The sequence below is a fragment of the Bradysia coprophila genome, chromosome X (assembly GCF_014529535.1).
Source record: "Bradysia coprophila strain Holo2 chromosome X, BU_Bcop_v1, whole genome shotgun sequence".
Lineage (NCBI taxonomy): Eukaryota > Metazoa > Arthropoda > Insecta > Diptera > Sciaridae > Bradysia > Bradysia coprophila.
Window position 1 is genome coordinate 5,001,937 of NC_050737.1, and position 25,747 is coordinate 5,027,683.

The following is a 25,747-nucleotide window of genomic DNA, read 5'->3' on the forward strand; positions in this document are numbered from 1 at the left end:
AACTTTGCTATACATACGAGAACATGTGAGGTGAAGTTCTACATTTATTGTTACCGTAGATGACGATAACAGAAGATGGGGATAGTCATTTCTAAAATGGTAAAATAGTAGCCGATGAATACCATATGAGATACTGATCCATATGATTTCTTGACACTGCAACAGAAACAACACAAATATTACACCATGAATGAACATTGATTCGGTTGAGGGTTCTGCCAGCTGCTGCAGCTGTTACGGCTTCCTCAGTTAAAGCGACCAAAAAAGACACATTTCCGTTTACATTCCTTACCAGGTTACAACTAAAAATGATTTTTCGAAAGACGTCCCACACTTTTCGATGCATAGTTTCTTGGACCATCATGCGATGTAGTAGACTTCGGATAATAAGAAATATCGTGTTATATGTGCCAGGAACTACACCTAGGCAGGCATTTCCGGTATAGAACATTTCTCAATCTGTTGCAGAAATCCAATCATAAAAAAGGCGTTCGTTGCCTTCTTCTATTTCTTCATCTCTTTTCATATTATCTGCCTTCGCTGATCCTATACATCGAAAGTCTGTAGTATAGTGCTTCGAACTTCTATGCAATAATTATGAATCGATATGGCGCTGATATGGAACTTTGACAGGGACCTTTTTTAAGGCACTTTAACTACGACTCAAATACTGCAAATTTCCGTGAGGCAAGATAGCGATAAATCGTTCGGAATACAACATTGAAATTTAAAATAAAAGTATTCTAGGATACACTACACAGTAGGAAATGTTAATCCGACCGGAGATCAACTTGTCGACCAGGACAGCGCGTAAAATTAGGAAACTCCACAGATTATCTCTCTTCATTTGTTTTAACAATTGTTGTACTATGTAAGACCAAATTATAACCGTAGTTGAAGATTTGATCGTTGCTGTCGATAACAAATGATTAGCCATTGATGAAAGATTGATAGCTGGTTTTAGAGCAACATTTTTTACTGACCAACAATAAAACAACAACAAACTTGATATTCTCCTAGACTTACTTCCAAGCCACAATACTGGGAAAGACCTTCGCCACAATTTTATCTAAAAGTTATTTGCATATACACAAATCGAAAGAAAACCTAGGAAACCAGTGAAAAAGTTTTCATACAAACAACAAAATGATTTGAAAAACGAAAGTAGAAAAATCTAAATTCTATTTCTATTCTACTGTTCAATGAAATTAGGAAACTGTGGCCACATTATATCGTTACCATAAACACTGTACAATCAATGGTACGACATGCAGTTTCTCTAGACAGAATATAAGTTTATTCATATACACATACAAGAGGCGTATATCGTGCAGATACCAAATCAAATGGCTGAAAGTGATAATTTCCCGTATATTTAATTCAAGGTAATGTTGATCTAGAAAGGTAAACAAATTTGCATAATTTCTGTTAATGTTATTCCGTTAAGCCGGTATAAAAGGTGAATCTAAGTTCTGAACGTAGGTCGGCAGCGACTATGTTAGAGGAATAAACAATAATAATTAAGATTTCTTAGTCTACGGTAAAATACTCAGCAAAATATTAACGATATAGGTAATTATAGTAAAATATCCATGTCTTTAGCACCTTTTGCGTTCTTATGTTATAGCAGTCTTTGTGAGCCACAACATCCTTTATACTTATATGAAATTACTATACAGGAACTCATGTATTCTATGTTGAATTTACATCCGTTCTCCATACTTCCATCCAAGTGTCAGCTGATGTGAACCAGATCATGTAAACTCGATAATTCCAACAAAAATAAAATTATAGCCTCGCTCATCTATACATTGTGCAGTGATAGTCAATGTATTTCTAATGCATGCAAATTTTTGGAGGGAGGCCAACTTTGCTGCAATGTATTATCGAGGCCATAGGTCAGACAATAAGTAATTTTATTGCCATTCCTTCCACCACCCTAACCGCTCAAAATGTAAAATAAATTCGATCGAAATATTTTCTTTTTTTTCCATATATTTGTAGACTGTGCCATTTAACGAGTCGCCAAGTTTCGTTCTAAACATCAGTTATCACGCCATTACTAACAACTCTTTTGAAATAAAGTTAGTCAAGATTTTTGAGAGTACTACACATGATACTGTTTCCGGCCATTTGGCAGTTTTAGAGGTGATAGTTCATTGTCCCGCCAAAATCCGTTTTTTAAGACTGCACATTAACTTGTTACAGACGATGTCATCTGTTATCGACAGCGACAGCAATAATAAACGACAAGTTCTGACTAACGAGGTCTTATATAGCAAAAGGCATGTTCCAATCATATGAAGTAAAAGATTTCTGAAATCAATTTCTGAAAATCTTAAATCAAATGAAGTAATTGATCAGATAGTAAAACTGTTAATGTGTGTTGCCGTCTGTGACAAGTTAAAGGTACAAAAAACAAAAAATTTAATAACTCGAGGAGTCGCGACGACCTGCTGGCCTGGGTTGCACAATTATTTAAAGAGTGAGATATTGTAAAGCATCTTCTCAGACTTTCGTTCTAATAGAAACTGTAGAAAATACCGTTTGAGACCTTCTATGCAACGTTGCCTGTTTTGAGCTAAGTTTTACCAGTCCCTAGAATCCTTAGCGTTCTCCGGTCGGGTTCTACGCCGTCATCTCATTTTTGGACGTCCAACACATCTTGGAAACAGCATGCATTTTGAAACAACACCCCATTTCCTCGTAGTCTCATCCACATCTTATTCTATGATTGAACCGGAGAATTCTGAGACCAGCTAGACAAATAACCATATTAGGTAGGTAGGAGAAATACGATTTCCTAATAAGTTGTTTCAGAAACGGACCTAAAAAGTTGGGACAACTTGCTATTTGTATTCCGTTAAATCGTGTCGCATACAGTCACATTTTCTTCTATCTGCAGGAACAGATCATGCCTGAATTTTTGAGGTCGGATTCAGTTTTTTTTTGCAAACGTAAACCAGACCGTGAAAAGATTGTTTCGGTCAGGTTCTAACTACCGACGTTCAGGCTTGAGGCTATGTCAGGCCGTGTTCAATAAAAAGTCAAGTTCAAATTCATATCCGGTACGGGTACACCTGAATTGAAACAGGTGGCCATTCCTTTCACTTTCATTTCTTTTCTTGCCGACAAATGAATTCTTTTTTTTACTTTCAATCGTCTGCATTTATATTCCGTAATTTCTATTTTATTAAAATCAATTGAATTGTTAGCGCGTATCACCATCAACAATGTTGAGTGTTGAGTATTTTTTTTAATTGAACCTACTAATAAACGCGAATAAACGTAACACTTTCGGACATGTACGTCATCTACTGTTAGCAGTATTTTTTAACTCGAAATAGCTAATTAATTGAAAGTAAATAATTAATTATTTTCTTCATTCAATTTCATACCGCACCAATCAGAATTAGATTTATTTTCTATTTCTTTTATATTAAAACATTTTTGAATGTCAAAGCCATTATAATATTATTATGCTGCGGCGGTAGCGTGTGTTAGAACAAAGTTTGAAAACATGTGCCAACAGAATAACGCGCCAAAAGCCTACACTCGTATGTATATAGCCGAAAATCCATATTTATGTCTTTTCATTATTTTCTGCAATTCAGTGATGATATTTGCAACTTACGCAGCCTGTGTGCAATGTTATATGAACCTATTTTATCGCACTAGTGCGATAAAGGAATTTGCAATGGACTTTATGGCACTAGTGCAAAAAAGCCACGCGTTGCTGACGTCACACAACGAATATCGTCGATATCTATTCGACTTTCTTCATTGCATAAAACGTTGTATGCAACTGCAACACGAATCCTATGCTGGTATATTATCGCACACGACGTCTAGTGCGGTAATATACCTTCATTCGATTCTTGTTACATAAATAACTATTTCTACATTCTATGTGCATCTCTTTTTCGTAACACAATATTTATTCAACATTGAATTTTCATTTATTATGCTCTCAATTTTATAAGTGTAATAACTATCGCGGCCCCGGGGGGTTATGTGCAAAATCAGAATTTTAGTGTAAACGTAGCGTTGAAGTGTTCACTAATATTAACAGATCTAACCGACAGTTTCTCTTTCCACTAGCGTATAAAATTTAAAAACAGTGTGATGGCCCAAAACGACCAAAACTAATTCATAAATATTGACTAAAAGATCGTGTAAATGGAAGATTGTGATTACGTACAAAATAGTTTGGTATCGGCCCATTTAACCATGCTGTATGCTGATGGCCAGTGTGTTCATAGAAATGCAAAGGTAATTCAAAGCTAGTGCAGTTTTCTTTGTAATAAAAATTGTAAAAATCTGGTTGACCGAAACTAATTTCACACCAAATTTCGGTAGTTTTATATGGAACCCATCCTATATAAACTATAAAAAACTATGTAAAACGTTCGTGGAAGCAATTTATTGATTATTTTATGTTCAAACTTTCCAAAAGTTAAAATTGTGATTCAAATGTAAAGTTGGTTTATTTAATACGCCGAGATCAATATTCATACGAAAATAATTGCTAAAGTGCTCTCGCCTTTTTGAGTCCATCAGATGCATTTTACTTTACATTCTGCGCATCGTTCATTTTTCCCCGTAGACCATCGAAAATTACTTGAAATTACGAGGCACTGTCTTTGTGTCATCTGTTATCGACAGTGATGACAAAACTGAACGTTAAGCTATGTTATTATATACACCAAAATATGTGGTAAAACTATTGAAGTACTAGATTTTACATTAATCTACCGATAAAGCCATCAAGGCAAAAGAAGTAACAGACTCGATAATTGGTCTGGTGGCTATGACTGTCATAACACGTTGGAAATAAGTAAATTAATAGTATATTACTTCCGAGGTTCCAAGTTGTGTATTTGATAAGTGGGGTATTCCCCACTTGTCAAATAACAACTTGGAACCTCGTAAGTACAATGCTTTACGTGATTGGGCAATGTAAATGAAAATGAAACATGCCGTAACACGTAAAGAATAATAAATTTCAGCATAATTGACAAGGTAGCATATTCCACAGCACTTAATGTTTCATCCAATCAATACGTAAACTTTCTACGCTTGAAAATTTTCAACAAGCTAAGTTTAAAATATTTGGGTAGTCATTTTTATGTAGAAATTTCGCAAAAAAATTTCACTGTTGCCGATATAACCAAAACCAACGTTCTCATCAATTTATTTATAAAACGATGACGATTACTTTCTGGCAAGGTGTAAAAATTGTGTATACAACAAAAAATTGTTTTGTGTTAGGTTTACATGCAACATCTTCAGAACTGATTTTCATGACAAGGTAATATCCGATTGTGTTGGATATGTTTACTACAGAAATGGCATGGAGCATTTTTTTCTGACTTATTTATAAAATGCTTCGAATTGTAAATTATTATCAAGATTTGTAGTGCCAGCGATTGCCAACATGAAATTATTTCCCCAAATATCACATTTTTCGTTAACTTCCTAAAACATCTTTAGCGAACTTTAAATCTAGTTAGTATATTCCCCATCTGTGAGAGATTCGGTTTTTCTATGAGGAGGGCAGCTTGTATCTCGAGCCGTAGTCCAAGTGGATAATAAAATTATTAGCAGAATCAGAATACAGCCCTTCCCCTCGTAGATAGCCAGATTTTCACACAGACGGGTATTGTACTATTACAGCCAGAGAAATCTTTTAATAGTGTGCCGACTGTTCTACGTAGGTACTGATTCATTTGATAAAAAAGTTCGTGGCGTGACGTGTACATTTTGTTGTGAATACAGATAACAAAGTTTTAAGATCACTCATAATTGTACAACCTAATACGGACGGGTTGTCATCTTCTATCGAGAACGACGACAAGGACTGACTTTAGCCAATATTTGTTACATAGCGAAACATATGATAAAAATATTGAAGTGATAGATTTCAAACAGGTTTCTTAAGGAAATTCTAGACAATATTATACATTGACTGACTTTATACTGAATTATTTCCAGCACCAGCACTAAAACAGAGATATGTTCGTACAATACTATGGTAGTCACTAAACAAATCAAGTGTTCTTACCTAAGATAAGAATCTTTTCTTCATACGAATAATCATCGTCAATTTATGAATTAATTTAATTTAAAAAAAAATGAAGCCTTCTGCCTCCTGTGAGGATTGAACTCACGACCCCTGGTTTACAAGACCAGTGCTCTGCCACTGAGCTAAAGAGGCACATGCTTTGAAAGTCGCATTTTACCATTTATCAAATAAGATTTTGTCCATAGATCAATCTGTGATATTTTTTTATATTATTGGAAAGGATTCATAAGACACACAGTATTGGTAAGTCAGAAATTAATTCTCGCTATGGAAGGCTTGGTGTAGATTAATTCAAAAACAGTCTGCATTGAAATAATCAATGAAACTTTGTTAAATTTTCTAATGTTTCATTTTGGCAATGTATCAAACAATTATTTATACCGACAAGACAGCAACTTCATAGAGAATATATCCTCTTCTTCCCTTTCCCGTTTTTTATTCCAATTGAAGAAATTAAAAACACAAAAACACAAACAATTTTGGTAGAAAACTACACAGCAACTCGTCATTTCTTATCAGCAAAAACAAAAATTCTGTTGGTACGCTCGACAAATTGATGGTTTTTTAGACTGGAATATTCTTTTAATAGAAATGTTCAGACGTCAGCATAGGACATTAGATGACCATTGCTCGTGGAAATCAATACAGAAGAGGGGGAAGTGTTCGGCTGAAATACACCGATTGAAAAATCCATTCGATCGACGATTGTTGATGCAATAAATGCCAGATTAGACGAGATGAGAATATGCTATGCGTGTCTAACTGGGAGACTTTTCGGAAAATATGTCCGGCCATTGTTGGTCAGCAATCTCCATAATGTCCAATCTCCAGAGTAGATTCGATGTAAAGATAATTGTTTGCTAATTTTTTTTTGAGTGGGGAGCTTCTACGTTGCCGTTGAATCTAGCAAATGCATAAAGCCTCTTTTTCACGATAATAACTCCGATTCTCCTGAAGACAGCATTAAGCTTTTCGTATTCAACGACGGCTCTGGAAACTCATATTATAACTAGCACAGATTCAGGTTTCCTCTACCTACAGTTTCAAACTACCTGCTAAAACTTTTGTCTTGACCTGTTGGAATTGTGGGCTGAAAACAAGCGTTGTCAAAACACTAATTTGGAGTTGGTGAATTTTACCACCTTCAGCAGATAAAAAATTTTGAAGAGTTAAGACGAGAAAAATTGCACTCCTCAAAGTTACCTTTTTCCCGTCGATATAAGGGTTGGAAACTTAATTGTAGTTCTCTGTCTATCTCATAACTAGAAACTTATCAGTTGTAACACGTAGGGGATAATGCTCGAGCAGGCACTTTAGGCACGCCGGAAAATACTAAGTTGGTCGAGGAATACCTCTAAATAAATAGCTGAAAATCAAAAGTCAAATTTTTGATTTTTAGAAATTTAGTAGGAGGTATTCCTCGACTCCCTTACCACTTTCCGGTGTGCCTAAAGTTGACAAGTCACAATAAACGGCAACGTGTTAGACTCATAAAATCAAGACCTCTATCTATGTAACCATACACACGATATTATGCTATAAATGAGAACAGACCGAATTCCATTCTCCATTATATTAAGACGAAAAGATTCCGTACTCAAAAGAACTCAATCGAACGTAATATGAAAAATTGACAAAGTTAATTTGTGTCACTGGTGAAAATAGTCCTAGTCACAAACCATTTGGATATTTTTACTCGTAAATAATCAGTGTTGAAGGTGTGAACTCTTAATATTTTAATGTAACGAATTCCACTAAAGTACGAACATTATCGTACACACGCACAATATACCTTGGCAAACATATCGAACGTTCTTAGATGTAAGTCATATTAACTACTGAGGGTTTTGTTTTTTATTCAAACTAATTACTAAATTATGAATTAACATTCGTTTAAAAAAAGGAAGTTATTTTTGCCTCCTGTGAGGATTGAACTCACGACCCCTGGTTTACAAGACCAGTGCTCTGCCACTGAGCTAAAGAGGCACGTGCTTTGAAAGTGCTTATAAATGCTATAGTATTCTACCACTCAACGATACGACACCACATTCATTCTATCGCACGCATAGTCACATCTGCAATTCTCTTTCTCGCATTTACGTACATTGAACAAAATGTATATATTTTTGCTTGGATGGGTAGAAAATTGTGTTTCATTTCCGTATGCTGTGTGATCTTTGGTGGTTTGGCACGTTGGATTAACAATTAAAAAAGAGTAAATGAATCGATGCGGTAAAACATGTATGGTTTCATAACGCTGACCTTTCCTTAAAAGAAAAATGATTCGATGCAAAAGTTGGATAGCATTTAAGTTAAATAAGCTATGGACAACAAGAGGGTGTTTGCACGTGATTGCATTAACTGAATTTAGAAATCAGGTGATTTGTGTATTTTTAAGATATGTCAACACTGTCGAATAAAGGACACAGATAGTCAGTACTCATTCAGTTATACGTTAAAACATCAAAAAAAAAAAGAAAAAATCCCGAAAATTCTACACCGCATAATGACATATAAATGAGGACATATTTCAGCATTTTTCACGTTTCATCACGTAAAGGAAGAATCAAACAAACATAATCACCACCGATAAAAAATGCATAATCAATAATTTCGTAACAATGTGTTGATTCATATGTGTTGATAAGTGTTATAGACTTTGTTTGTATGATATGATATACATTGTGTTGTGTGTAGGTATATATATACCCGACCATTTCGATAATAAAAATGTAAATGAAACTGTGGTTGTAGGTAGGTATATAGTTTTAAATTTGTAAAACGATATGCAACATATATATGATTTGAGGAATATGTCTATCAGTCCGTTTCTTGAATCGTTAGTCGTAAGACTTTTACAAGCAAAAACACTTGCCGTGCGGTGCTTTTGTACGGAAAAGACGTTATTGGAAATAAAATAGTGCGTTCTGTTGTCGGTTAATTACGTAAAAGAGCATGCACGCGTTGCTATTGTAATTGTGATAATATTGTTAAAGCAAGACTGCAGTGATTGAATTGTATTTGAATGAATTGAAATCGAATAGAAAGTGTGTATCGCTTCAATTTAATTAAAATTTCTTAGAATCGTGCGACCTTTCACCTGGACGATTTAACTATTATTGGAAAAAAGGATATAAAAATAGAATTGAAATATTACTCGGTCAAATTTTAATGATTTTTTCTTCTCTATTCCTTCTAAAAAATTTAACACCGAAAAGAATTAGTTTAGAGTTGATTGAGTGTTAATTTAAAGTGATTATAGATCGAACATTGAAATTGCGATTGAAAGGTAGTATACTTAGTGCAGCTCGATGCATATATATGATGTGTGTATATCCTTTGATGAGTGCTTCAGGGATGTTATTTTGATGTCGTGATATTAGGTCAGCGCAACAGGTGGAAGCCTCCACGTTTATTTATAGACGAAAAAAAATTCCGAAGATTTAGAATATGAACAATTCGGTGAAATTTAATGAAAGTTTGATGGATTTACTGAATCAACAAGATATGATATTGTCTTTCCTGACAATCGTCTAAATTTTTTCCTTATGAAGAACAATATTGTTTGGTCAAACATTTCACTGGTAGCATTTTCAGTCAGTTTTTCAGGAATCTTACTCACGAAGTCGATAATGAAAACATTGGTCAATGGGCAATTAACGTTAATTTTACAAATCGTCTCTTGTCCTAATGATTGGCACATTTTTAAAAATGTGTGAATTCCCATTTAAATTTGAGACTCGTTTAAACCAACTGGTTATCAATGGAGTATATATCTATTTCAAGTTGTAAAGTCTCATTAAAGAATGGATAAATTGTCTGTTGAAGAGTTTCTTTGTTTTTAAATATTTTTTTCTGCACTTAATTGTGCCATACTCGTTATGCATAATATGTTACCATTTGTCGGTTGTGCCAAAAAAGAAATTACGTAAAAATTCAACAAAACTTTTTGTCCGTTGCATAAACGCTAATATTTACCAAAAACTTCGTATTTTGTACATACGACATACTATTACGAACACTGTATACATATCATCATACGGTTGAAATGAACTTGACATGTATTATATTTTAAAATTCAAATTAGTTGTTTTGGCTTTCTTTTAATATAAAGCGCTACAAGACATAACAATTAAACGACGCTTGTCTGCGGTACTTATTTACGTATTATGTGTACCTTGATTAAAGTTTTTTTTGTGGATTTTTGTATTACTGTTTACCAATCGGTGATAGTATTACCAATACAAAATGTCCCAATATTGATCGTAACGTTATTTTTATTAGATTTTTGGCCACCGATATTTTCCGACTATTCGTCTATAGGTCCTCGGGGTATTTTGTGTTGTTTTTTCACATTTTCTTTCTAACAATCGAAACAGTGGAAAATGGCTGGAATGGCGGATCTCCGTTTTTTGACGACATTATTTACCATTATACAAAAGAGATAGTCTTTCACTGACGGCAGTAGTCTTACAATTAGAATCTTTTTCTTCATTTAATCTTCCTATTTTAAAGATATTGATTTCAAATCTTTTACTTCATTTTTTGATTATGCGTTTTGCTGTAAAGACCGTATTACTCATAGCTTGCTGTCTATTTTTGAAATTGTTATCGATAACATCGACCGATGCATCCGAAACAGGAGTTCTGGAGTTCTGGCCTTTGCTAAAAAGGTAATGACTACTTGACCAGGATCGCACTTTTTCTCCGTCCAATATGAACAATACTTATCGTACCACGGACTAAAAGTCTTATTTATCATATTCGATTCCAGACCTCGCCTACGGCTCTGTCTGAAAACTTCTTACACGCTAAAAAAGACTTTTAGTCCTAGGTACGAAATGTACTATTATCACGCACCTCTTTTCAATCATGTTTTGACAAATTGCCAAAATAATCGGCTGTGTTTTTCGGTTGCTGACGTCCAGTAGCAATGAAACAGATATGTAAATTTTCACCTTATTAAATTCAGTCATTCATTCTTTATACGAAGGCCAGACAACAACAACTATTGTCCATTGTGTATGAATAAACTACAAGTAGAATAAATCAGGAATAAGAATACTGTGAGGAGATTTAACAAGGACTTTAAATAGTTTAACAAAAACAAACCTTGAATTCCAATTGATTGCATTGAATACATTGTGACGACTTCTGCCCAAAAAGATGAAACATATCCCACAGTAACTCTTAATCTGCAAAGTTTGAGCCGAGCGAGAAATCATTTTTTTGATCTTGAGGTAAAGATTGAATTGTGGGTTTCCTGGAACAATTTTATTATATATGGGTCGTATTCACAAATGAAGTACAGCTATTAGGTGATGTTGTGTTCAGTTCATCGAAGGATGAATGAGTTGAAAGAGAAGAGGTAAATTATTGTAAATTCTGTTTCCATTTTTAAATCTGCAGTCTATTCCACCAGCTGAACTCACCAGCATATCCTTTTTGTATAGTAAAAATTCCAAACAAAAACAAAATTCAGAGTCGTGCTTTATATATCTTTTCATTGATTCAAATTTTTCACAACGTTACAACATGTAATTTTACATCAGAGATTCTACCCTACAGGTTCGGTGTCAAAAATTTAATATTCATTTCTTAAGCTTAAGAGCCTTCGTCTCGTTTCCTTGCAACGTGTTTGAGTCACACATAAATTATTGCCAAGTAATAAAATATTCCATATCGATCATGGATACATCAATGTAGTTCTTAGATGTCTATATTTAGTTTCAATAATCCCTCCATACCTATTGATTCGATTATGTAAAGTACTTATCCTATCGATTGAGCGGTTTAAATAAAGTTATGGTCACTTTTAAACGCCAGAAATCATTTGTGCTTTGCACTTACTGGCATAAAACATATACAATATAATATTAAGGTTATTATTAGAAAGGAAAATCGTTTCAGAATTTTAGATGTGTTGTTTTTAAACTCTGGTTATTCGTGACGATAAGTGTTATTTAATAGAAAAGATTCATCTGATTATTTATTCAAATTTTATTCAATTTGTATTCAATTTGTAAGTTGTTTATTGTACAGTGCGAGAAAATGGATACGTTACATTGTCAAAGCTATTTATCCAACTTGTTCCACACGCGATAACGTTTTGTTATTTCATATACATAGCGATGTGGAACGAATAAATTGGATTGAAATGGTACATTCTTATATTCTTGCTCTGTACACTGTACAGTGTACAGCCTTGGAAAAAGATTTTGTCTACAAATAGTTGTATTCGCTTTTCTTGCTTCTTTACATTCTACACATCAAGGAAAAACCAAGAAAGTTTCAATCATATACATAGTACCAATCTGTAATAAAGACCGTTCGCCATGCCTCAAACATGCTAGCTTGTAAATTGTTCAGCTCTGTCAAAGCTAATTGTAAACTATTCCGATGTACACTTTGTACTGTCCCCATGATTTAAAAAAATCGGTTAACTCAATTAATTCGAAGGAAAAAATCAGAATCAGAATGAGAACGTACTATGACGAAGACAATGTAATTGTTTAACACATAGGGTATGATGATGATGTTTATGTAAGTTTAGGACCACTTTTGTAACTTTTGTTAATTCCAGTCAACAACCATTGATAATGTCTGTGAATTACAGTCGAAATATTTGGTGACCATTAAACAAACTTGAGCAAGTCCGATTTACCAATCTTTAATTCGAAAGAATTCCAAGTTATGGTTCATTCGTGTAATTCATTCTCGATCGCTTAAGGACGAAAGACTACATGAATGTGTATATAAATGTAGGTCCTAGGTGAATATATCTAAATGAATTAAGTTAAACAAAAAACCACAAGTGAAATGTGTCACTGTATTATATCCGGATACATGTGTAATAGGATGAAAAAGTCATGTTTTGGTAGCAGTTTTTAATTTCGTAATAACTAACAAAATCAGTAAAGAAGGTCGAACTCCGAAGTTCCGTTAGGGGCCGTTCGAAAATGGCATCACGCTGTTTTATATATTTTTCGACACCACCCTTCCCGCTCGTTACTCGAAAACAGTCAAAATGAATCCAAATTTATTAATACCTTCACCTTTTCTCGAACACCCCTCCCGCTAACCGCAGTCATTTGTGAACAGTCCCTTACGGAATCAAAAGTTCTTCGTACAAATTAAGATTGTGTACGTAAATCAAGCAGGTTTTCATTTCAAAGAACTTGACTCCACAAAACTAATCTTATATTCATAGATTGAAATATTAAATGCAACAGAATATATTAATAACATTAGCAAAGACTTTTTGCATTTCTCTAACCTCTAACATCAATCAATGCCACAATTATTTATTTTTCATTGATATGTCTATAACACGTTACCTCTTGCAAATAGGGTGGACCAAATTTATACAGCAGAGATTCTTTTCTAATTAGCACGACAATAAGTGAAAGGAGTGGGCATGCATCATAACACTGAACCAAGCGGTTGCAGTAGTATACTCTAAGCCATGAACCGGAACAGATTTTTTTCCGGTCAATTAGACTCTTTTTCAAATTTTTTTGATCCGGTGTTTGGTTTGCAGTGCGTTGATGTAAGTGAAAAAAAATGTGAATGACCAACGCATTGCTCAGTATCAGTACTCTAGTTAGATTATCACTCATGTTAGAATTGCGATGATATGACCTACCCAATGAAAGTGTTACCAACGAATGGTCTAAAACAACCTGTCACAGACGGCAAGTATATTAACAGTTTTACTATCTGATATATTACTTCATTACGATCATTTTTTCAAAGATTGATTTCAGAAATCTTTTACTTCATTTGTTTTGAACACGCTTTTTGTTTTATATCACCTCATTAGTTGAAGCTCGTCGTTTATTATTGCTGTCGTGTCGATAGCAGATGACACAAGGTAACAGGTTAACAAGTTAGTACAAATTTTGACATTATACAATTTGAGGCCGTGGTCTTTTGGATAGAGATTTCGAGCGGATCCATTATACTAAGTCTAGGCAGATTTAGACTTTCACTTATATTTATAAGTTGACGTATAGCTTGACAATTATCAGTAAATTATCCTTACAAATTGTATGGACTTATAATTTTCAAGTTTTACATCAAGTGTTAATCACAAGCGAAAATCTCAATCTCCCTATTATACTTGACTAAACCCGCCGTAGGTCATTAATATTACATAGTTAGGTTTCTACTACTACTACCACCATTGTATCATGTTTTTTTTATTGATGAATGAAATTCTCATATCTATATCAGGTTATTGTGTTTGCATATCGACAGCGTAATAAAACCGGGTTATAATTAGAAAAATTTAGATAATTTTGTTTGTTTGTTTCATATTTTTTATTATTACTTTATCAGCTGTCAACATTCATTCATACATTCAAGGTAAATCTTCGATCTCTTCTACATTGTATGTAGATTTCATCTTTGCAAAATCTGCACAAAAATATTCCTTGCCAAACCTTGTGTAACTGACTGAGATAAGATAACGAAATTTTATACGAACGACACTTTCCAACCTTGTTGGTACAGACGTGTGCCAAGATAAATGTGCAGATTTCAATACATCTGACGACGAAATGATACCAATAATTAAATACACGAAATCCTTCCATCGAAGTTCGCTTTTTTTACGTTCATTTTGCGATCATGATAAAAAAAAGTTCATCAAAAAGTTGAGCTGTTATGTGATGGCATAAATCTGTATACCACGACATCAATTCTATCACTGAAGCAAATCAAAAGAAATATTTAATAAATCGGATGCACAGGCGGACGAAGAGTAATGCAATTGTAAATAACCGGAAATTAAATTTTAAACGAATTGATGAAATTAGAATAGTGTAATAAGTGGTTGTAAATAAGTTAGAGAAGAGATATGGTTTCGTTAATCACATCTGGCTCACAACCGTCGGAAGGACTGCTGCCTAAAGCTGAACAACGTAAAGCCGATGATAATCAAAATGTAGGTTATTATTTTGTGACAACAATGTGTAAAGTGGAGACATTATTGCCAGAGTTAATGTTGAGTAATTCTATCTTGATCGAAAATCTAACCTAGACCTAAAATTTTAAACCCTTCACCTTCACGAATTAACGATTTCATGAACATTTCCAAACACCATCCAACACAAAGCACCATCCTGTTTCGTTTTGCCGTATGGGAGATTCAGAGGGCGAACAAGGACTCAGACTTCTGATGTTATAAATAATGTAATGCAATGACTTTTAGTTATCGAATCTGCTACTTAATTTTATCTAAGTATCGTCAGTAGGATTAGATTCAGACAAATTCTATTACTTCATTTGTTTTACCATTCATTTCAGTATAAAATTCCTCACACATTAGTCAGAGTTGAACTATTATATATGCTAAGAACTCTGTCTATATATGGTCGACTGTAAAGGTTTTTTGCGTGAACAAAGTATAGTCCCTGCGACGAAAATAGTGAAAAAGACATTTTCTTGTTGTGTATTTATAATGAAATTAGCTTTTAATAACCGAATCTTGCTCTGATTTTGTAAACATGTTGGTTGAGATTTGAATAAAACATCTCGTTTCTATTAATGCTGAACGAAGAATGATTTTATTTTACAAGTTTTTCTATGTTACAATGATTCGGTATGCTTTGTTCCTTTCATTTCAATTGCCCACTTTGATTATGCTGATCGACGGTGTTTTCCACATCAACATCCTCCAACCCTTCGGACAGATTGATTTTAGCGATTTTCGAAATCGGCCGAGTATAGCTTCGCCTGTCGTTGCCGATGATAGTGTCCACTTTGACCGTTCGTACGATGCCCCTTTTGTCTGGAAAAACTTTCGTTATGATTCCTTTGGGAAAACGTCCACGGATTTCATTTTCGTCAACGATTCGGACCAAATCGCCCACTTTCAGATGAGGGTTGTCGCGACTATCCGGCCATATTGCTCGTTTGATAAGCGATAGTCGATATTCCTTCACCCATCGATACCAAAATTCGTCCGCGATTTTGTGTGCCAGTTTCCAAGTTTGTGTCGGCCGAAAATTGTATTCCATTTTGACATCGTATTGAGAGTGGTTGGTTCGAAGTAGTATAATGTCGTTCGGTGTAATTGCCTTTATGTTGAAGTCATCAACGTCAGATGATATGTAAGTCAACGGTCGATTGTTCACGGTGTTCACCACTTCGGAGATGGCTGTCGATAGGACTTCAAAACTTGGAAATTTCGTTTCTATCAATGCATTCAGTCCTTCCTTAACTGATCGAACCATACGTTCCCAGGCCCCACCTCGATTTGGTGCTGCTGGACAGTTGAATTTCCATTCCACTCCTCTGACTGACAATTTGTTAAGTATTGTTTCATGGTCCAAATTTTTTGACGAATTCAGTCAACTCGTTATCCGTTCCTACGAAATTGGAACCATGATCGGAAAATACCTTCCTCGGGACACCCCGAATATTCATGAATCGTGTAATTGCCATTATTGCTGAATTGGTGTTGAGTGACGATGCCAATTCGACGTGAATTCCTCTTGTGGTTAGGCAGGTAAAGAGTGAACCCCAAACTTTTTCATATCGCCGTCCATACTTTACCATCATTGGGCCGAAGTAGTCCACACCAGTGAACGTAAATGGAAATTCACATTGCTCGGAGCGTTCCTTAGGGATGTCACCCATTTCCACCAGTTTGACTTTCGGTTTCTTTACTCTGCACATCATGCACGACTTGAATGATTCTCGTACTGTTGTTCGACATCGAGGAATCCAAAATTGTTCTCGTAGATGGTTAATGACTGTGTCGACTCCTTGATGTAAATTGATTTCGTGATACCACTGTATGAGCATCTTTGTGAATCGGTGGTTTTGAGGCAATATAATTGGGTTCGTTCCTGGAATACGACCACGCATGCAGATTACGCCTTCACTGTTGATGTACGGACTGAGTGGATAAAGGCAGCTCGACTTCTTTACGACGCTTTTCGTTTTCAAATCGTGGATCTCTCGTGAGTAACAATCGAACTGAGCTTTTTTGTACCAAAGAGTTTCGGCGCGTCGTATATCGTGTACCTCAATCGATAAATTTCCAGGTCGATTCTTCTTCGTCAATTTAAGTGTGTTGACCATTTTTAGGACGTATGCGGTAGCACGTACCAATCGATTGTATTTCGAGAATCGATTGACGTCTGGCATAGAGTGCCCTGGATGTTCCAAACTGATCGATGCAATTACTTCCTCTGGTGGCAGCAATTCTTGATGGAACATTACAATTTCGGCTTTTTTTGGCTGAGGTGGAGTGAAATTTGGCCAATCGGATTCCGGCCAGTGTAAAAATTCGGGTCCATTGAACCATGTTGCAGTTTTAGACAAATTAACTTCATTTGAGGTTTTCGTTGCCAGATCCGCTGTATTAATGTCTGTAGGAATCCAATACCATTCCTCTCTTTCGGAGCAGTCAAGAATTTTTGATACACGACTGCCGATAAATGGACCTAATTTTTGGTTCGTATTAATCCATCCAAGTACGAGGGTTGAGTCGACCCAGAAGAATCGCTTTTTGATTGGAATTCCCAATTCCTTTTCGATTGTGTCAGTCAGCTGACTACCAGAAACTGCTGCTTGCATTTCAAGGCGTGGAACCGTCAATGGTTTCAGTGGTGCGACTCTGCTTTTCGCTTGAATAAGTGCAACATATATTTTGTCGACCATTTCGACACGGATGAATGTCATTGTGCAGTATGCGTTCTCGCCAGCATCGGAAAATGAGTGCAGCTGAATGTTCGTAAAAACACAAACTTCTGGAAAGTAGCAACGGGGAATGCGTACTTGTTGTATTGATTTGGTTTCGTTTAGCCATACGACCCATTGTTCGAATACTTCCTTTGGTGCTTGATCGTCCCATCCAATTCCTAGCCGCCATAGCTCCTGGTAAATTATTCTCAGCTTGATTACTAATGGTGCCATCACACCGAGCGGATCGAAGATACTCATCAAGAATTTCAGCATAAGTCGCTTTGTTGGGACAGTTTTGCCGTTCAAAAGATCTTGGTTGAATTTCTTGAAGTCCAGATCGAATACTAATTCGTCGTTTCTGAAGTCCCATTTGAGTCCCAACATTCGAACGTCATCGACTTTATCATGATTAAGCAATCTCATTTCTTCCGGGATACGTCGCATGAATTCATCTGAGTTCGAAATCCATTTTACCAGTTTGAATCCGCCCTTTTCGTGCACTGTCGTAACGTTTGATGCAAGCGTGACTGCTTCTTCGACTGTATCAGTAGAATCAACATAATCGTCGACGTAATGCTGTTTCACAATTGCACGTTCAACGCCGGGAAATTCCTTTTCGTAGGTCTTTGCATTTTCGTTTTTTACGTACTGCGCACATGACGGTGATGAATTAGCTCCAAATATCATTGCCTTCATTCTAAATACGTCAGGTGCTCTATTTCTATCCTTCCCTCGGAATAGAAATCGTTGACTGTTTCGATCTTGAATACGAATCTCAACTTGATGGAACATTTCGGTGATGTCGGAATTCATCCCAATCGGTTTCAAGCGTGCTCGCCAGATAACTGCCAGCATTGATGGCACCAAGTCTGGACCTTGAAGCAGTAAATCGTTTAGCGAATACTCACCCGCTTTAGCCTTTGCGTCCATGACCCAACGAAATTTCCCTGGTTTGTTTGGGTGGTATGCATCGAAGTGAGGTAGATAATAAGTGTTTGCAGTTTCTTTCATATCATCTCCAGTCAGCTTTTCTGCGTACCCCTTTCTCACGTAATCTTGCACTCGTTGAATGTATTCGTCGGCGAACTTTTCGTTGCGATCCATTTTCTTCTCAATCAAGTGTAAACGTTTCATCGCCATTTGTTTGCTTTCTTCCGTTGGAAATTTCTGGTCCGGATTCTTGTACAGAAGTCCAATTTCGAATTTGTCTCCAACTTTCTTCATTGTACTTCGCATGATATTCAATGCAGCTTCGTCCGCTTCTGACAATTTTTCGGTCTCCGTCTTTATACCGAAATCCTCAATTTCATATGACTTTCTGATCAGATCGCTCAAGTTCTCTTCTTTTTCTGTTTCCCAAATGTTGTGTGCACATACATGAACGGCTAATGTCGATTCCGTTACTTCGTGTTCATAGATAGGTCCATGGATCGTCCATCCTAGACGAGACTTGCATTTGATTAGTCCATTGATCCGGTGTTGAACTGTTTTCAATGATACAGTCAATTGTCCATTATTCGATCCGATCAACAGTAACGGTTGAACGTTTGAAATAGCTTGTAGTTCTTCTCCACGCAGATATGGATGCAGTTTCAAAATCTGATTGACGTCGAATTTTTGAGATGGTAGCGCCAAATTCTTACCCGTTCGTATGTTCGTTAGATCGTAGAACTTTCCAATTTGATTTGCCGGAGACACAGTTACACTTACGATTCGTGACTCGTTATCTGTCCGGACGATATCATTTGTCCAACGGTATGTAATAGGACTAGTCGCTCCTTCCAAACCCAAATCGTTTGCTAAATCCTCGTCCATCATTGTTGCTGTTGAACCTTCGTCGAAGAATGCTGGAACGATCATGGTTTTCAATGGACCTTTCAAAACGACCATCGCTATCTTCAGCAGAACATCACTTGTTTGGATGCAGCGGACTTCTTTGACGTTATTTTCGGTATTTTGAACGATGTTGACTTGGGCGTTGTCGGCATGCAATATATCAGCATGATCTTTGTTACACTTGGAGCATTTCGGCAATGAATCCTTTTTCCGACAAACGCTAGCTTGGTGTCCTTTTCTGAAGCACATGAAGCAAATACTATTTTGCCTGACGAAATCTCTGCGCTTGTCGATTGTTAGCTTTTTGAAGTCGTTGCAATCTTGTAAATAGTGTCCAACTGCTCCTTTGCATTTATGGCACCATTTTTCTCTTTTTGTTGGTAGCGAATCAATAGCCAGGACTGTAGCTTTGCTTGATTTCTTCATAACGTCCTTTACCGACAACCCAGCAAATTGTGCATCTAATTCGTACTTGAACCAATCGCCTAAAGCTTCGATATTTACCTTTGTCCGTCGTCGCAATAATTCGGCCTTGAAATGGATCCAGAAATTCTTCGTGGTAGGTGGCAATTTGTCTTCTAGATTTACTAGCAATTCGGGATTATCCAGATAGTTATGAGCTCTCATGTTGTTAATCGTTGTTACAGCACCAAATAGCTTACTGTAGAAGAGCTTGAATTGATGGATGTTTTCTTCTTTCATGACTGGTAAGCTGCGTAATTCTAGCACCAAGTGTTCCAAGATCCACTCGCGGCGACCAAAACTCGTTTCCAAATGCGAAATGATTTGCTCAATGTTGTCAGGCGACGTTAACAGTGTTTGCACACTTGTTCGTGCTGCTCCCGTAAGTGCCTTATTCAAGCGACGCAAATTTCGGTTCGGTGTGATTTTGAATTCTTCGGTTGATCGTCGAAATTCGCTAATAAAGTTAGGCCACTCCAAAACAACATCTCCGCTGAATATTGGAAGGTCTTTGGCTTCCTTCATTTCCAGTGCCTTGAAAGCTGCGATCAACACATCGTTGTGAACAGAAGTTTCGAATTGGTTCTGGCGTGTGCTCTCCAGATTTTGTTGATGACGGCAGTTGCCGAAATGAATCGGATCTTCCATATTGTTTATCCATTCCCTTACGTTTCTTTTACGCTGGTCATATCCCAGTGGCTGCATAATCGGATCATCCGCTTCTTCAAGTTCATCGTCGATACTGGACATCGCGTCTTCTTCTTGCTTCAGATCCATTTTCAACTGCTTGTTTCGTAAAAGGAAATCTTTCTTCCTTTTTATCTCCATCATTTCGAGTTCATGGAGCTCCGCTTCAATTTCCATGGTTTCTTTTATATGTTGAATCTCTCTTGTACTACGTCTGCTCATCTTTGAACCGCTTTTCGACAAGACAGACTTAGCATATTTCTTTGACTGGATCACAGTCTTTTCAATGGTTGTTTGATCCCCGATCCCAATTGCACCTTCATTAGGTTGGTTTTCCACGGTACTGTTGCCTCCAATTGCACCATCTTCAGATCCGATATTTTCAATTCGAATATCCGGAAATCCAAAACGTGATGGAGGTACTCCTTTGTTTGAGCGTTCGCTCTTACGTTGAACGCCTTTATTATCCATAGTGATTCGTTAGTTGACTCGAAGGACCATTAATGTTGGTTGAGATTTGAATAAAACATCTCGTTTCTATTAATGCTGAACGAAGAATGATTTTATTTTACAAGTTTTTCTATGTTACAATGATTCGGTATGCTTTGTTCCTTTCATTTCAATTGCCCACTTTGATTATGCTGATCGACGGTGTTTTCCACATCAACAAAACAAACTTCGCTTTCCCAAACAAATATTTTTGCAAAGAAAAATTGTTAATCAAGTCAAAGTTTTCAATTATTTTTAAAATCAGAACAGAGGTTAGTGGAGCTATGATTTGAGTCAAATCACATCTTTGTAGTCTTACGATTTTTTCTTTAGTTTTTATCGAATTGAAAAATTTGCCTCTCGATTCTATCATACATTAATATTTCAGACCATACCGAATAAAACCAACAGCTGTGATATTGAGAACTCAACCGTGAAATTGCTGAACACATTAGAAGTCACACGAGCAACATTTTCCAAACCAGAGAAACGGAGCAAAACACAAGCGGAAAAAGATGTGGAAAATGAAAAGTCGAGACAGCTTTTATCGTTCGATGATGTTAGTAATATCCTTCCGCCAAAAAACTTAGTTTCTTTGATGACGAAACCATTTTGTATATCGAAATTTCAGGCACCAAAACATTTACAATTTAACCCATTTATTAGGAATGGATACCGGACCTATTTATCGACCAAAATGTGCGTCGAGAGTATGTTCTGGTGGACTAATGAGACTGTGAGTGTGAATCGTAGATAATTTTGAACTTTGAGCCAATTTTTCCCAATGTAATTCAGGTAAACATATGGAGTCACGTATTCGGTTGGCTTTTATTCGTCGGATTGACGATTAACGACATAAACTTCTTAAGCACTCATGCTAGTTTCATAGATAAAATTATGGTTGGAACATTGCTGATCTGTTTTCAAGTGAGTAGTTTTCATTGTACATCACAAACATGGTTAACCGTTAACGGATAAATTATAAATTCTGCTACAGACTTGTATGATTTTTTCAACAATATACCACACATTCTCCTGTAAGTCAGAAAAGCATTATGACCGTTTCCTATCCATTGACTTGCTGGGCATCGCACTATCATTGCTGGCAATTTACATTAGTGGAATTTACTATGCGTTTTGGTGTCATGATGTGAGTATTTGGAATATCTTCAAAAATGCAAGATGAGAATGCTTTTGTTAAAATCAGTGGATGCCGTGATAGAGGCTTAACCAAGCTTTACAATGATACCCCTCTTGCCATAGTAGTGACAGGTTTAGGATACTTTTTTTGGGTTCATCAAAATTGCCTGTCTTTGACTGAAACATTGTTTTATTTTTTATTTTTGAACAATGGTACAAGACATGGAAGATATTTGTGCTTGCCCCGTATGCCCCGTATCTACTGGACAATACCTATCCAATGAACCCCACTCATGTATGTTTATAGCCAGTTAATAATAAAGGAATGGGACCAAAGGCGCTAAAAAAAATAGCTACGACGGTGACGGAGCCTGGTCCACCTTCAAAAAATCCTTCAAGAGTAAATTGTTGTGCAGTTGCATTGTACAATTGTAAAGAAATGAATTTTTTCGTTCAACTGTGCAATTTTATTAAACAGTAGCAGCGTAATTTATAAATGGCGTCGTTTGATACGAAGGGCGCATGAACGTAGAAAATCCATTGACACTCAAAAAAAACTCCGTTGGAAATTTTTGAGGATTTTTTTTTTTTAATTCTGAGTTCCACTGAATCTCCCTACCTAAGAGAGTCAGGAAAACTTAAAAAAAGCTGTACAAAATCCCTAAAACTCAACCAAGAATATCCCCTGACATTCAGAGAAAATTTATTATTGACAACGACGACAAAAATAATCTTTCCGACAAGTAATTCCAAATCTTATGATAAAATTTACGAAGTACAAGATTATTAATTAAACACGAAAAAATAGTTAAATAATAGAAGTAACAGAGTTTAAATATCAATTCTAGCTCAGCCAGGTGCCGTATAAGCATTTACATAAACACTTTCGGGTTTCTTTGTTTCTGAGTCCATAACCTGTACAATCTAAAAGTCTGAATTTATTCAAATATTTATACTATGGGACGACTGAATTTTCATACATCGAAAGGAAAAAATGAAACTGTCGCCAATTCTAGGATATTCGTCTCATCTACATAATTGCCGTGGGAGTCATATTTGTTACGGCAATGGTTATCCAAATACCACATCTGAACGTTTCATCCCACTTAAAAATCATAATATTCGTTGGATGGGCACTTTTCGGTATTTTACCCACAACCCATTGGGCCATTAAAATGGGTGGATTTCACAATAAAATGGTATCGGTAAGTACAATTGTCTCGACCGACAATTCTCGTACCGATTTACTTATTTTCTATATCGCAATGCAGCTGTTAATTCGTCGTGTCATTGGAATGTATATGCTGAGCGGTATTGCATTTCTAATATACATTGCGAAAATACCGGAACGATGGATGGCAGGACGGGTAGACTTCTTTGGCCATTCGCACAACTGGTGGCATTTCTTCGTGTTGGCTGCACTGTACTATTGGCATGACACAGGTGGGTAACGCACCTAAGTGATAATTACGTAGTGGGAACTTTTATCAATACAACTTTTATAATTTGCACCAAACTCTTTGTTTAGGAATGACTTTTGCTGTTTATGTAATTGAACATGGATGTGTTGAGGACAGAGCAAAGTGTTACGCATAATTTTATTTTAATTTAATGCCAAAGCACACATTTACAATCGCAGGTTTAGGACAACATTTTCAATTTTGTTTTTGTTTAGTTCACATTTTTAATTTGTTTTTTATTGTTAAGGTAGGCTGTAATTCGATGTTAAATATTGAAGCTATTATATCACGTATATCAAGTAATGCACATTAAGTTTAAGAGATAAACGTTTCAATAAATGAAATAATCTTCCAATACCATGGAAATTCCATAAATGTGTCAAATGTCCCTTTTCTATTTCACAAACTTCCAAACTGAAAATTATGAGTCTTCATCTCCATCGGAGGACATTACACGTTCACGAATATAGTCATAACATACACCAGTTTTTTTGTGTGTAACAATATCATATTCTCAGACCCTTCTTTTTCATAAGCGCAAACGGCCCATTTCCCTATCAGCGCTAGAGTTTACAAAATGATTCATCTGTCGCATGTACATTTGGTGCACAGAACGAACATTGGTGCTTATTTTAAAAATTGTCGCCAAAAAACTGCATATTGATCAAGAACTTAGGCTAATGAGAAAATATTTAGTCTTAGAAATTCCCTTTTCGGAATTTAATTTTTTGCGATAGTGATGTTATGTCACAACATACATGCTAACCCAAAAATATCATTCACATTATAATGAGATAGATTATTGTTTATGCTAGAGATGAGTGGATTGCCCGATTTTCCGGGTTGACCCGCCCATGGTTGGTAGCAGTATAGCAAATTTGATGCGATTGTAGAATTGTTATTATTGTTATTAGGATAAGAGCGGTTTAAAAAAAGAGTTTATCTTGGGTTGGATCCGTTAGGATTGCTAAGGATTTCTTGGGCTTCCTTACGTGAAGTTTCAGAAATAGTTCGGGTTGGGTATGGTCCGGTAGTGAAAAATTTCGCCTTGAAGGTTCCATTGAAACAAAATCAGGCATCAGTCGGATAATTTTTTCTTCTCTTTAACAAATCATTTATTTTTATTATCATTTCCTAACCATTGGTGCGTGGAATACAATTCACATTTGATAATTTGATTGGACGATTTTCAATTTATTAACTTTGATTGGAACGTTTAACTGTTTTATTAGAAAGTTTATTGGCATTCATTAAGTGCTACAGTGTGAATGATTTGTTTCGATTTTTTTTTCTCTCTACCAGGTTTGATTTATGTGGAATTTAGGAAATCCAACGAGTGTTTCTATGATGTGGATAATTCATATACCGTTTAACACAGCTGTGGGATCGATAATTTAATCTAATTTAATCTATCTATAATTAATACGTATTTAGCTGTATAATTGATGCAATAAAATATCAAAAATGACAAATTTAGACATTAGAGTGGTTTCATTTGTGCAACAAATTCCGATTGGTATACTCAAGCTAAGTTAAATTTGTTTAGGAGAAAAATATAATTCCTGATTTTGCCATAAGAACAGTTGAGCAGTCGGCCCATAATCGAATCCCGGTGACAAACAAAATAATATTTCTCCATCGATTGACACAGATGACAGAAGTACTTAGATAGTCCAAATCATATTGTATTGACAGGAATGCCAAAATTAAACTATACCCTCCTGTTATATAGGGTTCCCATTTTTCAATTTTGAAAAAGAGGACATTTCGGCATCAAAAAAGAGGACAAAAAGAGGATGCCTTGACATTCAAAAAAGAGGACGAAAAGTGAATTTCTGACATGGAATTACAGCAACTGTGCATGCTCTTTGTGCAACTATTGTGTAATTTA

General features: G+C 35.8%; 1 protein-coding gene and 2 non-coding genes across 7 annotated transcripts; 1 reads left to right on the forward strand and 2 right to left on the reverse strand.

Moving 5' to 3' along the window:
* The first annotated feature begins 4,001 nt into the window (after positions 1-4,001).
* Positions 4,002-25,339, forward strand: LOC119084939 (progestin and adipoQ receptor family member 3). Of its 5 annotated transcripts, none has more exons than XM_037195106.1 (9): positions 8,901-9,481; positions 14,839-15,032; positions 21,645-21,815; positions 21,888-21,992; positions 22,052-22,183; positions 22,254-22,406; positions 23,413-23,601; positions 23,668-23,839; positions 25,159-25,339. In XM_037195106.1, the coding sequence occupies exons 2-9, from the start codon at positions 14,946-14,948 to the stop codon at positions 25,227-25,229; spliced, it is 1,080 nt and encodes a 359-aa protein (XP_037051001.1). In that variant the 5' UTR covers positions 8,901-9,481; positions 14,839-14,945; the 3' UTR covers positions 25,230-25,339. The 5 variants fall into 5 exon arrangements, with proteins under 5 accessions (XP_037050987.1, XP_037050979.1, XP_037051001.1 ...); XM_037195098.1 differs by having other exon boundaries at positions 8,901-9,374; XM_037195115.1 differs by having other exon boundaries at positions 8,901-9,132.
* Positions 6,146-6,217, reverse strand: Trnat-ugu. The gene has a single exon. It is a non-coding gene; the product is annotated as a tRNA-Thr (tRNA).
* On the reverse strand, positions 8,000-8,071 carry Trnat-ugu. The gene has a single exon. It is a non-coding gene; the product is annotated as a tRNA-Thr (tRNA).
* Positions 25,340-25,747: the final 408 nt, after the last annotated feature.